Source organism: Carassius auratus, unplaced genomic scaffold, assembly GCF_003368295.1.
Source record: "Carassius auratus strain Wakin unplaced genomic scaffold, ASM336829v1 scaf_tig00214575, whole genome shotgun sequence".
In the NCBI taxonomy this organism is placed as follows: Eukaryota; Metazoa; Chordata; class Actinopteri; order Cypriniformes; family Cyprinidae; genus Carassius; species Carassius auratus.
In genome coordinates this window covers 341,273-360,125 of record NW_020527719.1, presented here as the reverse complement: position 1 = coordinate 360,125, position 18,853 = coordinate 341,273, and the positions used below count along the sequence as shown (strand labels likewise).

At 34.9% G+C, this 18,853-nt stretch overlaps 1 protein-coding gene across 1 annotated transcript in view; it reads right to left on the bottom strand.

Moving 5' to 3' along the window:
* Positions 1-18,853, bottom strand: part of LOC113092383 (protocadherin-15) — a 157,307-nt gene that overhangs the window by 108,258 nt on the left and 30,196 nt on the right. Inside the window, exons 3-4 of the mRNA XM_026257974.1 lie at positions 8,450-8,464; positions 8,163-8,228 (exon numbers count right to left, since the gene is read on the bottom strand). Of these exons, the coding sequence (XP_026113759.1) occupies positions 8,163-8,228; positions 8,450-8,464 (81 nt within the window). The remainder of the gene's footprint in view (positions 1-8,162; positions 8,229-8,449; positions 8,465-18,853) is intronic.

The following is an 18,853-nucleotide window of genomic DNA, read 5'->3' as shown; positions in this document are numbered from 1 at the left end:
ATATCATAAATCACATTAAGGCTTTTTATGTGGCTAAATGGAATACTTTGCAATCAATTTTTTTATACAAATTAAATTATAAAAAGTTATCTTCGATTTTATGTTATATCAATATTCAACTTTAGATTGTATTATACTGTTTCAGTCTATGGTTTTATTTTAAAATTGCCTTTCATTGCATTCCATATTGGACATTTAGTAAGAAAAAAAACAACAACAAACAAAACAGCTATTAATAGATTCATAATGCCTGCAACGGGCAAAATGTCTAAATTTGTCAATACCTAAAAAATACACAGATACACATGCAAATACAGTGTCGCTTATATATTTAGATGTTATTTGTTCAAAAGTGAGATTGGGTTTCCTTTGTAACATAAAGAGAGATTTAAGAATCCAGAACTCCTGAAATAAACTTGTGAGAATAAAGAGGAACGGAAATAACAACAGAGCAGAAGGAGAGAGATGTTGTCCTGCCAGCGGAGGGATATCAATCAGGCCTTCATCCAGGACCTGGCGGGGACCACTGAAGACACACACACACACACACACACACAGGAGAGATTTAGACTGTCTCTTACAAAAAGTGGCTGTAAAAGTTTAAAACTTCACAAACTGGTGGTTTTGCCTTTGCTGTGGGCAGGAGTGAGTATTCCAAAAATATAGTGTGGGGCACAACTACAATTTGGCACATAACAAGAATAACGAAGTTACATAAACACTAGGCTTACTCCGATAGTGTTACACAAAGTTTTCTCATACACTGTTTACATTACGTGACTACAGCAGCACCCACTCTCGTTTTGCATTGATATAGAATTAAAAATAATTTAGAGCAGTTGGAAATGTACGCTACAATTCTATATTTAAAGCATCTGATCTACACAAGGGTTGCCAGGTCTGTGTGACAAAACTAGCCCAATATCTAGTCAAAAATAGCCCAAAGTAGGGCTGCACGATTAATCGAATGCGATAGTCATGCACAAGTTGTTAGTAAGTAATGCTGGTTCTGTAATCAGCGGTAAATCTAAAAATAGTAAAAATAATATAAAATAGTAAAAATAGTGTTCCTGTAGCTCAACTGGTAGAGCACTGCGCTAGCAAGCAAGCAAGCACAAGGTGGGGGTTTGATTCCCCGGGAACACATATGTAAAAATTGATAGCCTGAATGCACTGTAAGTCACTTTAGATAAAAGCGTCTGCTAAATGCATAAATTTAATTTTAATTTTAATTTAAATCATCATCACATGCTTTCAGATGGAGCAGCATTAACTACATAGAGCCATTGTTCACTGACAAGTTCCGCAAAAAATTGCAGATGATTTTATTGAGTGATTATGAAATCGAAGAAATCATTCACGATAATGACATAATCTCATTGAACTATGGCTCCATATATATATATATATATATATATACACAGAACCGTGCCTCACGGAAAAATACGCATGACAATCGCAGCTTCTGTCAAATCAAGATTTCAATTCCATTTAGATTTATCGTGCAGCCCTAGCCCAAACTGTGCATTAACCACAGTCACTGTTCTGTAGACTGATCATAAACACAGCTCAAAGGCTTTAGTGGCCATCCTTCATAAAACTTAACATCTACAATTTAAAATATTTCAATATAAGCATTTCAGTGAAATTTAATTTCTGCAATTTTTACCTTTAACCCACGGGGGAAGAATTAAGGGGAAAATCAAGGGGAACATCTGGACTTGGCCAACCCTGAATCCAACACAAGCTGCAGGAGTCAGATTTGACTGATCATGGTTGACGTAAGGAGAGATGACTGACAAGACCATGCTGGAGGATTTGTTGCTCAGCAGATCCTGAGCTCATTGACAAATATCTGGTCTTGTAAGATGTGCTCCCTTTACACAGAGTGCGTGTGATCAGCAAATCAAAAAATCGAAAGTGAAAATGAACAGTGCCAGCCCTTATTCAAAAAGCAATTTCAATGCCATGCATTTTGACAGCAGCTTCCTGATTTTTCCTGATAATTATGAACAATATTAGCACATTTGCGTGTGCATTTGGGATGTGGAACACACACAAGTTTCGGGAGCGGGCGGTAAGAAAACAAAAAATAAAAATATATGAAGGTCAATTGAATATTGAATATGTAGTGTGGGGCCAGGGTGGGCCAAGCTTCTGATTGGTGATATTCTGATAGCTTCTGGAAAACATTTTAAGGGCAGTATATTTGCTAAATTGTTTTAAACAAGTATTAACTTATATATATATATATATATATATATATATATATATATATATATATATATATATATATATATATATATATTTAGCTGAAGAGATTGACAGAGATGAAGTTGTATTTGTAATGGATTACAAGAATATTGCATTGCAATAAAGAAGAATAGCATGCAAAATAAAATAACATGAAACAATAAATGTTTCAAAGAGTAAAATACATGGTTTGCACAAGGCCTCATCAAGTAGACATTTCCTCAATGTTTTAAAATATGCAATTGTTTATTCTATAAACTCGCAGCTAAACTCAAATCAACTAATTAAAAAAACTGTGTCGTGACTGTTTCTGGCCATAGTCTTCATAACATTTTATCCAAAAAAACTAAAAACAAAATACTTTTATATAGATCATCATTTGCATCATTGTAAATTTGTTCACTATGAAGAGAGGAACTCTCAAAATTCTCAAAAAACACTATGAAATTTAAAATCTCTAGCTCAGACAGGGTAACGTGGCTGATGTTTTTAATATTGCTAATTTAACCGCTAGTTGCTAGGCAACCATACATCCCGTCCATCCCAAAACGACACAAAATGCAATTAGTCACAGACTCTTCATGCATGCAAAGTTTGGTGAGTGTTCATCACAGGCATCAAACATGATAGTTGTTCAAAGTAAAAAAGAATAATAAAATCAAGAACAGCAGAAGAGCAGCAAAAATAATCTAAAAGACACTGGATTTCAAATTAATTAAATAAACACATTCTTTAAGCACCACAAAACAAAAATTCTCCAGCACCTAAACACTTAATTTTCATCCATATGTTTTTCATAGTATTAATGACGACATACACATGCAATAATAAGCTAGAACTAAACACTGCTGATGCAATGCAAACAAATAATGAGGATGAGCAAGACTTGCTAAGAGTATCATCTCACCACCATTCATACAGTACATTAGCTTACACTGATCTCCAGAACAAACATATTCCTCAAATAAAGCATGTTTTAAGATACTAAGCATAAAAAACCAAATCCCACTCCCACATATTGAAATAACCATCCAAATAGAGTTCACTAGAGGTCAAGATCTCATTGACACCGCTACACATATGTTCCTCCATTCCAATGAAAAATGTGACTTTTTAAAGTGTTTTCACAAACTTTGGTGTAAAACATTTATTCACTTGAAAGTAATGTATAATCAGAACCAATTGTCCAAGCACAGTTATTTGGCTGTAAGTGATGTTAACTAACATCTGCAACTGAATTTGACAGCCACCGTCTTTAAAAACTTCAGATCCACTAGACAATACTGCCTTCAAAAAGTATTTGTGTTGTACTTGTCGTCATTGTCTGCAGAGCCTGAGGCTGTCACAGTGTCACATATGATATCTAACAAAATATTTCTTGCTAAAAAAATTATATATGTTGTTATTATGTAAAGCAAAGCTGTAATCAAGGAGATGCGATTATTTTACAGCAATTGCTCGCCACTGCACATTGTGCACATGTGGACATTGTGCTTTCCCCTCCTATTAGACTGTGCCTCAATATTCTTTCAAAATAACAGTTGTGGCACAGCTGATAAAAGGTCAGTACTAGCAAAACACCTCAGAGAGTTTCCCCCTTTCTGTGCTAGTCTGTGAGTAGCAATCCAGTTTGTGTAAATAGCATCTGTGGTTTCTTTACTGGAAAAAGTTGATTGTATGACACTGTGACAGGTTTCATATGTGAACATGGCTTTGATTGAGTCCCATTGTTCTTAAAACCCTGATACCTAAACACAAGTGCCTCTCAGGACTATATGCCATCACTGTTTTGCAATATGACTACAAACACTACTAACCCAACACTGCCTGCTGCATCTATAAAAGTGCTTCTCATTGGGGGTGCAGCAACCTTCAGAAAGACAATGCAAATGTATTATATTATATTATTATTAAAATTATGTTAAATAATAATAATAAAAAAAGGTGAATATAAAAAGCTCTATAAAGAGGCTTATATTTGTGGACTACTTATTCATTGGGACAAACCCAAAAGATTTTGTCCAAAGTTTGGATACAACATTGGAAACTGTGGAACGAATGGAAAAGCAGTCCCTGTTACAGTAGTAATTAACTGCATAGACTAGTTTCTAGGAATATACAGCTAACTCACATGACCTGATAATTTCAAAGCACTCTAATTTTTATTTAGATATTGCCATACTAGTTTCAGTAATTTTTGGAAACAGGATAAAATATTCTAGACTAGGGCAACCAACTAATGCCACAAGAGAATTCATCAAATCCACTGCTAATACTCACTAGTGTTTCTACTGCTGATTTCCTTCCAAAATTATGTTACTTCCTGTTGGACTATGGAACTTTCTTAGATAAATACACTGTAAGTACACTATAAGTACATGTTAGTACACGTACTGTAAAATAAAGTGCAACCGGAATATTATATGATGGGAAGGGATATTGAGGACACATGGTAAACCTAAAATATCACTATCAATTAAAACAATACTCAAAAGAAAACACATATTCAAAAACATCTAGCTAATTAGAAAATAAAATAAAAAAACAATCCAAGGACATTACAAACATGAAAACATCACTCAAACCAAAAAGTAAAATTCACTTTTAAAATGTCCTCTTGATTGTGAAAACTATAGCTAATATAATTGATCATTTCTTACTTAAAAAAATAAAATATATATATATATATATATATATATATATATATATATATATATATATATATATATATATATATACTTTTTTTTCAGACCTGTACATAACTGCACAGAATGTCCAGATATTTTGAGCCTCTAAATGGTTTTTATTGTTATGTGGTTGCTGACTATATATATACATACTGTAGTTTTATTTTGTCCGAAGCGTTTTCCCAGCAAAAAGGTAATTATTTATGCTTTTGCACTGATAATAGTCAAACCCTGATCAAAACTTAAATCGGCCAGTAAAGCAATTCTGAGATGAGCTGAGCCCGAACTGAAATCCTTGCCACAAAGAGCTGAAGGACCCTGGGGTCACATGAGCTCTAATATTTAAGATGCCTTGAGATATATTTCAAATAGGTCACTTTTGATGACCAGATATAACGTCTATGATACTGGGATCAAAGAACACCCAGAAGCTCAGGCCAAGTGTTTTACCACAGCAATTGTGCTCTGATATCAGTCCAAACATACAGAGAGACCTTTAATGAAGAGGAACGTCTCTGATACAGGATCTATTTAAGTATCTCTCATATACAGAAGTACACATGCAGAGATCTCAGTGCATTCGAACTGATCCAAAATGTCAAGTGTTTATATAATCTCATACTGACTCTTTTCCTTTTTCCTCCCACAAGCCATTTCAGTCTCCCTCTTTCCTTATATAGTCAGTTCTTTACTATCAGCTCCATCTTCTATCCGAAATAAGTAAAAACTACCAAAACAAGAAACAAGAAAATAAACAATACAGCATTGTTTTACCAATATACATATGTGTGTGTGTGTGTGTGTGTGTGTGTGTGTGTCATCTCAGTTTAATAAAAACATTGTAGGTCTGCGTTAGGCCTATTAATTGTACAGTAATGATTTAATTCCCATAGTTATTCAAACAACAAATTATATAGAGAATGTGAGCAAAGAAAACAACAGAGCTTTTTGAAACTCCGAATATCAGTTAAAACGTTCTGAAGCATTTCGAAAAAAAAAAAAGAAAAAAAAATGTAAAATTTTTTTTAAATAATTTTGGTTTAAATAAATAATTATAAATTAAATAATAAACATAACAATTATTTTAAAGTAAAACAATAAAACATACAACATAAATATATATATATATATATATATATATATATATATATATATATATATATATATATATATATATATGTATGTATGTATAATGTATAAAAAAATGTGTTGGAAGCAGTGAAAACATTAACAGGACAAGAAAAATCTGCACTGAATCCTTACTGTTGCGCCTTTGTGCATAATAAAATACTGCCAGACATCTGAGCTGATGCAAACATCTTTTTTTTTCTTTTTTTGTTAAACTGAAGAAGGCCTGCAATAAAATATTCACTGAAACAGAATTACCATCACCTGAATAATATGCAGGTAAATATATCTGTCTCTTTTGCTTTTTGAATCACTGCCTCAACACAGTGATACACTTGTTCCTGTTTTGCTTAAGCGGCCCTGGGGGTCCCTTTGGCTGCTTTGCCTCATCACAGTCTGCTAGAGCGAGAAACTAAAAACAATCTAATTATTTAAACACATAAACAGGCTGAGCAAAATATCCATTTAACTGCTTCCTATGACTTCAACTACATTTCCCAGCAGGCCTCTGCCTCGATGCACTTTCCTGATTCAACACAAGGATGCTGAACAAACTCTATGACCCACAGAATGGGCAAAGGGAAGGGAGAGAGGGAAAAAAAGGAAAAAGAAGAGAAAAAAAGATGGAAGGAGTAAACTCCCACAGAGTAGCCAAACACCTGTCACATCAACAAACAGACAGTGTTGTCAAACGCATAGTTGAGCACTACAGCGGCGACTGGCTCCTTTATAAATGCATGACGCGGTGTAGCATCACCTGCACGCAGATACTGTAAGTGATAAACGGCCCCAGCGTGCCTCCAACACAAAAACACCATCTGTAGCTCTGGCGAGAGCACACACACACACACACACACACACACACACACACAGTTAGGAAATCAACAGGTAACTGTCTGTCCAGCTTGCAGCATGACACCAGGGTACTTTGAGCCTGAATTGAACATCTGAAAATTAATTTTTAAGTTACATTAGATCAATTATACTAACCTTTGTATTAATCGAGCAAGTTAGAATAGGTAGGCACTGTTGGTAGATCTTGTAAATTCACCGTTCAAAAGCATCTTTCTTTATGCTGTGTTAAGGTCATTCAAAAGTAACTGTGTATATCCCGAAAACAAGGAATTTTTTGAAAGCAACATTTAAATTGCAAATAATTCATAGCAGATGATTAACCAGTACCCATTTCTTTTTTTGGAAAGCTCTTAAAAGCATGAAATGGACTTATAATGTTACCTGCCTGGCTCAGGATAATCACTAGTGAAGGGTTTGGGATTGCGGACGTTCTTTTTTTTTTTTTTTTTTTTTTTGGCGATTTATGATTTCTCAGGAGAAAATCCATTTGAAAAGTAATAGCATAAGCACATCTTTTGGGTATCATTCACATCTGGAATGACAGCAAGCACCATTACGACTGATTTTTTTTGTATGTAACATACAAAATTTGATTTTACAAACAAAAAATATATATATACTATCATTCATTTTTTTATATATTTATATAAACATATATTCAATACTGTTTATTTAGCAAGGATGCATTAAAATGATCAAAAGAGTAAGAAAAAAATTAAATACAAAATTTAAAATAAATACATCTAAAAATTTCAGAAAATGTTTCATCAGCACAACTGTTTCTTCTGATGGATGTGACACTGAAGACTGATAATACTGCTGAAAATTAAGCTTTGTCATCACAGGAATAAGTTTTTAAAATTGTAAAATATATATAAAAAAATAGAAAACAGTTGTTCTAAATTGTAATAATATTTCAACAATATTAACTTTTTACTGTAGTTTTGGTCAAACAAATGCAGCCTTGGTGAGCAAGAAACATTTTTCTAAAATATTTTTTAAAAAAATTGATCGGTAGTGTACATTTTTATTTAATTTTATATGACATTGACATTTCTATCTCAATCTCCATGAACCCCTTTGTGAACCCATCTGGGAAATCCTGAATTACACCATGGAAAATTAAATGAACGTTACGACAAGACCCCTGCCAAACATCGATCAATAGCAGAGCAGACTTCTCACAGGAAGCAGCATGCTTCAGATTCATCATGAGGAGAGGAGGCCAGAGATACTTACCATTTGGACTTTCTTCATCAATGGTCACAATTGTGGCAGGTGGACCCGACCGTGACAACTTACACTCTGTGTCAGAAACAGAAAGAGAGAAATACAGTCAGACTCAGATCTGCTGTCACCTTCATCACAACACATCATTCATTCATACAGTTTCTTATGCACTAGAGATTACATCTAGATGATGAATGCAGCAGTGTTAAATGATTTTACTGGGTGAATAAGTAGAGTCACAGAAAGAGAAGTGAGAAGCCTCTCATGAAATGGTAGAGGAAAGAAAGCAGTCTTACCCTCATAGTGCCAGTCTGAGGGACGTTAGTGTCAGCAGCAGAGAGAAACGAAAAGAAGAGAAGGAAAGACACATATGAGAAGAAAGACAGCCAGAAAGAGGAACACAGTACAGGGTTGTGTGTCATTCAGAACTGAACCGAAAAAGCTTTTGAATTCCAATCCAATTCCTGAATAAAAAAAAAAGAAAAAGAAAATTGAAGAAATAAGGATGTGTAATTAAAATGAAATGAAATTCAAAGATATTTATTAATGCATTTCCTCATGTTTAGGTAACTTTGGATAAAAGCTTTTACTACATGACTAAAATGAATACATATTAATAGGAAATGCTACTGTCCATTCATTTTTGTATTAGATTAGATCCAGAATTCTTGGCACAAATAAATCAATAAATATATGAATCTATTTGCTATAAGTGTATTAGAAAATTCCATAGTCTTATATATAGGCTATAGCTATGAATACGTAAATACATAAATACACAAACACACACACACCCACACACACACACATATTAAAGTATATTAAAGAATTAAAGTACGATACAGTAAAGAGTTGCACCTCATTCTAAATATCAGGATATCAATATGCATAAATAGTCAAAATTATTTGTGCCAATCTTTGTGGCTACATTCAGATTCTTTTAATTGCATTTCAGTAAATTCCTCTTCCTGTCTTGCTGATCCAAAATCCTGTGTAGATTGTGTAGTCCAGCTTAATTCACATTTAGATTTGGGAACTGAAAGAGAGCAATTCTGAATTTTACCCAACCTGGGTACAGTAGAAGCATCTTTCACTGAGAACATAACACAGCTCTCTCTATCTCTCTCTATCTCTCTCTCTCTCTCTCTCTCTCTCTCTCTCTCTCTCACACACACACACACACACAGAGAGAGATGTCACCGACACATCAATTAGCTGCCTGAAGTGTCTGAAGCGAATCACCTCACATACTGAGTCATGAAGGCAAGAGTTGCCAGAGGATACACACATAGCAGAAGAGGTTCTCCCTTTACCGTACGTTTACCGTAACACCTCTTACACAACTAGCACCAGTTGGCAGGTGAGGAGCAGGATTTATTTTAATTTAACTCCTTCCCATTAAATATTGATCACCTCAGGCTTTTATCCTGATCAACTAGGGGTGTGAATATTTGAGTCACCAGTGGATCGATTACATTCTCTGGCTTTCAATTCAATACAAAAGCAATTTTTGTAAAGTCAGTCAGAACGACTTTGATTTCAACTCAGAATAGCTCAACTCATCAATATGCTGGCCTAAAATTATAGCAAGATTCGGTAACGAATTTTGAGCTCTGAATGGAACTGTGCATAGTGATCTATCATGATAAAAACTAACAGCTTACAACCTTGCTATCTATTTCTCAAATAAAAGCAAATCATCAGCATTATTGAAACAGCAGAGAAGATGCAGATGCAGATGCAGAATCCACTACAGCCATTTGGGCAGACACAGTGAAACTCTGTATCCTGCTAGTCTATTTCAGTAAACCACATGGTTCATGAAGCTTCAATGCACTGCCTGCTCGGGGGAAACACATATACTGACAAAATATATACCTTTAATGCACTGTAAGTTGCTTTGGAAAATAGCTTCAAGGAAATAAAAATATGTAAATGTACGCACTCATGTGGAGCTATAGGATTTGTTACAGCAGTGATCGTATCATGCAAAGACAAATTGCCCTTGTACTTTGAACATTAACATTGAAGGGGTCATGAACTGAGAAATGAAAATTCCCTTGATCTTTTGACATATAAAACGATAATGAACTATAAAACAACCTGTAAGTTTCAGAACTCAAAACCTTCTCCTTAGTCTAAAAACTGTTTATATTGAAGCCAGTCTGACAAAATGAGTCAGACAAGTTGTGGAATGTGCTACTCTGTAACAGTGTGGCTAAACTCTGCAGAAAATCCACGCCTGCTTCTACATCACTGCCTGTTTAGCCCCGCTCACCCACATGTGTAAATAATGCAGGTCTATGCAGAAATCAAATTATAAGACAAGTTTACAATATGCCATGCCTATTGAAAAGGAGGTGGGGGGTGGGGGTCAAAACAAGACAAAAATAGCCTATTACTTCTAAATTATGTTTTTTGATGTAAGAATCTTTAAAACATTATAAGTGGACCTTAAGGAACAGTACAAAATAATAAAAAAGGCTGTTCATGACCCCTTTAAAAAAAACAAAGCATTTAAATAAATAAATAAGAAGTCAAAAAGTCATCCTCATTAGAATAAAATGGTTGGAAAGTATAAAAACAGCTGGGTAAGTTGTAAGCTCTGTAACTCATTTCACAAGCAAATAGGTCATTTACATACGAGTCTTAAAGGCACAGAAGAAGAAAAAATGGTCTGTTTAATTCTAAAGGTCACAGAAAGGCTGAAAAATGGTCATAAAAAATTAATTAAGCTAGTTTTTGGTACAGGAACATTCATTAACATTATAAGTGAACTTCAAGAATAATTGAAAAATATATGTAATAACAAATATGACTTTGTTAATATAAAACCATTACTGGAATCGTCAAAGATCTGGTTGCCATACACACTTAAAGAAAAAGAAAAAAAGGGTTCCAAAAGGGGGTTTCGCAGTGGTGCTGTAGAAGATCCATTTTTGGTTCCTTGAAGAACCCATCATTGAACAGCTCTTAAAAGAACCGTTTTTCCTTAGTGTAAAGAACCATTTAAAAATCTAAAGAAGCTTTTGTGCAACGGAAGGTTCCATGGAAGTGAAAGGTTTGAAAGGAAGAACCAGATGCCAATCAATATCCTTTACTTTTACTCTAAATGTCTGTGGATTACAGAATCAACACATACAATATCTACATATTCACATTAAATAACTAATGTTACCTCATCCCACTAGAGCGCTCATTTTGCTCTTTTGCTTAAAAAGATCACATACAGCAGAAGTGCTCTGCAGGACCTATTCACTCTTGTTCCTTTCTGAGTTCACTCTGAAAGATCTAGCCCACTTCTGCTGCAATTAGAACACGTGTCTCCATCTGCTGAGGAGAAAAGAGGCTCTGTGGCTCCTTTGATAGACATGAACTCAACAGAGCAACTAGGGCACAGACGCACTTCCACCAGCATCAAACAGAAGCTAATCTTCTGTAAGCTCTGTTTACTCTATTAGCTTTCTACACCCAAAATGCTTTTAGTTACCCTCTTAAAGAAGAATATTCTTTGCCGCCCTGCCTTTTTGGAGTCTCAAGACAGAGCAGAGGTTTATTAAAGATGACTTTTGTGATGTCAAAAGCAAGCAGAGACTTTTAATTAAAGGAGAGGACAGGAAATGTCTCATCATGGCTCTGTGAGTCGAGAGAAAGACAGTGAGCAAGACTTGATCTGTCTTACTTCCACATACACAAACAAGCAATGATGATAGCTTAGAATTTAGGATTTAAGGGGTCGGTCACGACCCACAGGCCTGTTTCCATTAGAATCAGGTCAAGTGCAAATTATATGACCATGAAAAAATTCCAGAAGCATTAAGAAACAAAGTTTGATTCTTAAAATCATATGATTGATCATTAACTCTGTGGCTGTTTTCATTTTACAGCACATAAACAAATTACTCTTTCAGACATTGCTTTTAAGTGAATCAAAAATCATACATGCAACCAGTGTAGCCCTTTTCCTAAAACAAATGACTCGTATGGTTTCTTTTAAAGAATAGTTCAGAAATATTAGATACACAGTAAAAAAATGACTGCGATTTTAATGGTAAAAAAAACTTTTTTACCATTAAATTGAAATTGAAATTGTTACAGTAAAAACCCGTTTAATTGTTAAGCGTAAGTATATATATATCTATATATATATATATATATATATATATATATATATATATATATATATATATATATGGGTTGTTTTTTTTTTGAAAAATCATTTTATAATGCATCAAATATGACACATCAGGCTTTTGAGGACGATCTCACAATCATCATTGTATTGCCCTGCATGATATGTTTGGTCCCTACAATAAAAACTAAAGAGCTTTTATCATTAAACTAAGCATCTGAATATTATTTTACTAAGACATTTTATTAGGGATATTTGCAGTAAAAAATTATATTTACATGCAAGTACTCTTCTGTTACCAAGATCTCATTGATTTACATTACATAATTCCATGTTATTTTCACTACATAAATTTCAGCAGCTGCACCAAATTGTATATGTTTGCTAAGTTTGGGCTACAGGGTAATATTAAGGTGTTTTTCCTTCTTGAGTATGAGCTCCATATTCTCACTATATCATACTTAATGAGCCATAGAAGCCGGATGTATCAAATACAATGCGCAACAAACCTTTTCTTTTTACATTTCTTAAGTTCAATGAACTGACCCATTTAAAATATTTTATTTCATATGTCAGATTTAAGTGTTTGATTTGAATGTCTTTTTTGTTTCACTTTCATTGTAATTGTGGTGTGAAATCCAATTTAAAATCTGGGTCCTGAAGCAAAACCAGCTGAGACCGGCTCATTTACAATATATACACTCACTGTTGAGTTCCCCGTGTGTGCTTTGCCCCATTTGCTGTGTGAAACAGAATGAAACAGAAACAGAAAAGGACAATTAGAAGAAACCAGGCTACTAGCCTATCTGCTAGATGATGATTCACAACAAACTCACAGAACATTTTACCTCTACATACACATAAAAAACACCTTCCAGCATTCAATTCCACTATTTGGACATCTCATTCTATTAACTGATGTCACAAGATTTTGGTTGCAGAATTTGGTCAAACTGTAAACAGCACACACACACTCACACACTCACAGCAAAGCAGCTTACAGCTTGATCCACTTATCTGAGAGGCCAGAGCAAATCCTGAAAAGCTAAAAGCAAAAGCTATAGGTTGAGGTCTGGAGTTAACATGGCTAGGAAGAGCATGATCAATCGTGAAGCCAGAAACAACAGCACACACTCTCACTGCTCTGGATCACATTCAGATGATTCAAACTCATCCACGGCAATCAGCTGCAAAGCAAAAAGTCTATTCAAATATATGAAAGTGGGATGAACAGCGAGTGAGAGAGGCAAAGGTGGGTCATTCTCAGGACACAGTGTCATTTGTGTCCCATTTGTGTAACCATGTCTTACTACTTAAAACCAACAGAGACTTAGTCACATGATTTCACAGCTTTAATTGCTCTGTTTAGCGTGCATTGCAAAAGAACATTTAAAAAGGGAAATGATTTTCATTTTAAACACATTTCAAATTTGAATGCCTTATAAAGAATTGAGAAATATCCAATTTTATTTGTGTTAAAATATGTTTTTACTGATTGGTTGGTAAATGTTTCTAAGGTGTGCAGTTATTTTCATTGAAACACATGGCTAAAGCAGTTCCAGGCAGGTTTTTATCACATTACATGTCCATATCAGGTCCTTACAGTACACAGTAGGGATGTATGGTTCATCCATTTTTTATATATATACATTTTTTTTTTTTTTTTTACAAAATGAGATTTAAGACAAATTATAAATTAAATGTGTCCTTTTCTTATTGTTTGGACAAAATGCTGCATGTTTCTTGTAAAATTGAAATATAACACTGTAATAATATACTACTATAGCACTTCCTGGTTTTGATTTCATTTGTAAGACGCTTTGATTAAAGTTTCTGCTAAATGAAAAAATGTAAATATAATGTAAATGTAAATAACAAAAATTGTAAAACAAGCCCCAAACAAATAATTAACACAAATAAAATAAATCTCTTCATATAAACAAAATGAGGCTGTTTGTGCTATTTCATTTAATATTAGAGGCAACCACTACATTTTAATCATGATCCAAACAAAGGTGCTGCATACATGCAACATGAGCAGTTCTTAATCTGAATTAGATTAAATTTCAAGCAAAGACAGAATGGTTTCGCTTCAGTTTTGTGAAACTATATATAAAAAAAATATCAGCATGACACAGGAAGCAGCAGACGAGCTGACCAAGACACAGATTCACTCTCTGCTAGCATGGTGCTTAAAGCGTTTCCTTGGTTTCCGCTGTAAACAAAGCAGCACTGCACTTATGAACTTTAATATGCATTATACAGAGACAAGATGGAAAGAAAAAACACCATCTAAAGTTTTCTAAAGACAGTAAGTTCCCCTCAGATATACTGTACATTCATATAAACTCCTACCCCTGATTGAATCGTGATTTGTTTAGCATCTCAACCGATCTGAATCGTCACATATTTTAATTGATTTTCAACCAGCTCTTGGTTAATCATTGCATCCCCAGTCCATAACGGATTGAAACCCACAAAGACACTGACCAAGCCATTATACATAACATGTCTTTCCTATAACATTGTGTTTTATTATTCACAGAAAGCACACATTCTCTCTCCCATGCAAACAGTACAGACACACACAGAAACAAACATGTACACAGAAACTTGTTGTCAGTTCTGCTTTGTGACTTTATCAATACATTCATTTTGCAGCTGAAAAGCAGCATTACACTTCTCACTATAAAGATGGTAATCAACTTTCAGTTTTGCAGATAGTAGAAACCCTGCGTCCGAACACTGTTGAGAGACAGGCAGATAATTCAAACACAGCTAGTTAATCTCTCTAATAACTGCATTATCATTGGCTCAAACCACACAGCTCTTAAATTGTGGGATTAGCCATCAAGGGCTGAGATGAGATGTGCAAGACATTAGTCCTACACACAATTTCTTTAAGGACAACACCCTGACAAATGTCATGAAATACATCAGTTGAACAATGTCTTGAAGTATGATAACTGTACAATAGTATAAGCGGAATAACTGACTCCAGACCATTGCATTAATAGAAAAATAATGCTTTGTGTCTAATAATTTAAGATTTGAGCAGTTTTTTGGGTACTGACTGAAGCCACTGACAAGACCTTTTGGGACATGAGATGGTTAGAGACAACACTATCTTTCACCTGATAACACCGTAAAGAGCGGATTTATCTCTCAATCTTCATTTACACACAAAGAACAGGGCTTAAATACAGCAGAGCAGAAGATTTCTACCCTCCCATTCGTTCACTGACCAGACAATCCTGCTGATTCCCAGCATGCCCTCAAACATTTCTCTAGGCGATTAGAAAACTGCCACAATAAAAAAGAAGAAATCTACAGCCGAGAGCTTAGCCCTGTGCCCATAATAACAGCATGCAGACATGGCTAAAGAGCAAAAATAACACGCATCTGACAGAGAAGAAAAATATTACAGCAATATAAACAATGTAAAGCATTACAAATTTTCCTCTGAAAATAAAAGAAAATCAATAAATACATTTGTATTGCAATTAGTGTCTGCAAATATGTTTTCTGTAAATCTAATTACTTTTGTGAGATAATTTTGTGTGTCTGTGTGTGTGTGTCTATATATATATATATATATATATATATAGCTTATTAGTAGCATATTAGCAGCATAAAGAAATGTACTTGTATACTTGAGTGTACAATTAAGTGTATAAGGGCTATTTTCCTCTGCTCTGCCAAAGTCCTGCTGTTTCACATGGGGCTTTAGTGCTTTGTGAATGTGAAAAGCAGCTCAGTTAGATTTAGATTGTGTGACTGTCTTACCCAGTCAAGAACTCTCACTTTGATCCTGATAAACTCTTGGCTGCTTAACACAGCGGGTTTTGGGTTTCTGTTCCTAGGTTGTGTCTGAGTTGGCAAAATATTTCCTACAAATAAAACAAGCTGCTACAAGAATTGCAAAATTCAGCTTTCCTGTCTAATAATGAAAGCACTTTAGAGAGCACCGACGCTAATAAAACTCACTGGCTGTATTTAAACCACCACAGAGCCTGTGTGACATTTCTTGACTATAGTTTTTCCTGTGCAAAAATAGTATTGCAGTTGAAGTGCTTTTGAATGCTTTGCCCTTTCAGCTGTCTATCTTTATTGACCCCAAACTTTTAGATGGTAATGTATTTCTAAATGCAGTTTTCACATTTAAAATCTGCAGTTTCACTCTCTAAAAATTTTTAGGATAATTATAAAGGTAAATGTAAAGATACTTTAATAAAACAAAATGTTGTCAACAGCCAAACAATCAATCAAACTCCTGCATTGTCCAGAAGCAATGATTTCTGTCATTTCTGTTTTTTTGGCGAGTGATGAGTTTTTTCTCCCGTCCTCTCTGAAAACATCTCCATCTGGTTGGGTCATCTGTGGCATCTTTCTGATGCTCTGTTTCAATATCTAGAGCCATCATGTGGTGCTTAAAGTTTTTGTTTTTCAATTGCTAACTAGCGTTTACCAATACTTAAAGTACTTTTTCTGAACTCTTAACACAGCAACACACCTACATCACACAATTACCCAAATAGTTAATTTTCTGGCCAAAACCACATTTTGTTAAATTAATACAAACTCTACATTTCAAAATGCTGAATACCCTTTTCTACATATACTAACTCTAGCAAAACACAGCAAACACAATTAAAAATCAAGTCATTCGGACAAAATATTAGAACTACTTTTCTGTCCAATATGAACATATAGTCAATAATAGCACAAGTGACTGTCAAAATACTAACATTTGATGGCTTTACAAACCTCCATTACTTTCTTGCCCATGTTTGACATAGATGTTTCAGTTCTACTTGCATAGACAATATACAAATTGTTCTTTGTTTAAAAATGCCATTGTTTTTTTGTAATTTACTTACCTTCAACTGAAACCCATTTTACATTTTTAAGTGTTGAATGTGTTCATTCTTGGCAACATACTGTCTAAAACTGAACGAGTCATTACTTTATAGAATGTACAATAGAAAAAATGGGGTCCTGTATGCAGAAATTCAATTGGAAGCTTGACTGAAGCTGCTCTCCAGAGGGCAGGGGTTGGATGTGGAGGGTGCCCCATGGTACCTGACGCCAGTGATCAACAAAAAGTACAACATACATGGCCTTTGGTTACTATACAAGCTTGTTTTCATTACAGGATAAAAAAAAAAAAAGGTAATTGTGAACTTTTTATCTCACACTTTGGACTCCTATTCTTGGAATTGCGAGTTTACATCTTGCAATTCAGACTTTATCAGATTCACAATTGCAAGAAATAAAAGTCAGAACTGTGAGATGAAAAAAAAGTCACAATTACCCTTTTCCCTTTATATTCCATGGCAGAATTAAGCTTTCATAGGTTTCACACATGTAAGAGGGAAGCAAACAAACACACATAAAAACATACAGTCCAGCACACATTCTTACCCATCCCTTACCTCTTCTTCTTCCTTACCTATCTTCTTCTGATCCAACAACTCCTCTCCCTCCTCCAACTATTCCTCTCTCTCTCCCAGGCATTATTTTTTCTCTCTCTGATTCTTTGTGTTGTTCTGCATCTACAAAACCAATTCAAAGAGCATCAACACCTGACTATTTCTCCAACTGAGACTCCCTGTATGCCTGTAATGCCTGATAAAGCAGCGTTTGTGAGCACAGTGCTGCTTTGTGTACAACGTTACCGCTAATTTTTACCGCTCCAAAAGTGTCACCTAGTGTCAAAGAATGAATTAGCATTTTTATTCAACCAACACGAAAAGACCAACAAGTGGGCAGGCAATATGCTAATGTTTCATGTTAATGTCAATGTGAAAAGGCTTGGGATTTCAAAATTCAAAATTCAGGGGGGGGGGGCACTTTAAAGCACATAGATCCCGTTATAATTAGCCACAGTCTATTTCTGACGAATTCCACGTCCTTGTGCTACCGACAAGAGAGTGCGCTTTGATGCATCCAGTGTAGAGATGGCGTTAGTATGCGGCAGACCATTTTCTTTGCAAGTTTCAGCTCATACTTCTTTGAGGTAAACTCGCCTTAACCAAACGTCCCCCAAGAACACCTCAGCGCCTCCCGACGTTCTCCGAATGCCCCCTGAGGGGGTGGTACCGCCCCTGTTGAGAAACCCTATGCTAGATGAAGGAGACTTTTGGTCACGGCTGATCCAGTGTAGAGTCTGAGCGGCATGTAGAGTGTTATCAGAGCAGCTTACAAAAAAATATGAACAGTTCACTTTAGGTTTGCAGAAAACCACTGGCATATGTGAGAAATAAGGAAGTGCTTGTGGCAGTTGGCCTTGCAATACTGTCTTTAACTTACACAATATGTTTCTGACTAATGCAAAAGGAGTGAATGTGTCTGTCATAGTCGTAAAGGAATAGTTCACCCAAAATGAAAATTCTGTCATTATTTTCTCACCCTCATGCCGTTCCAAACCTGTATGAGCTTCTTTCAGCTGTTGAACACAAAAGAAGATATTTTGAAGAATGTTGGTTTAGTTGACGGTAGCAACTTACATAGTATGACAAAATATATATACTACAGAAATATATTCTTTTGTGTACAACAGAAGCAA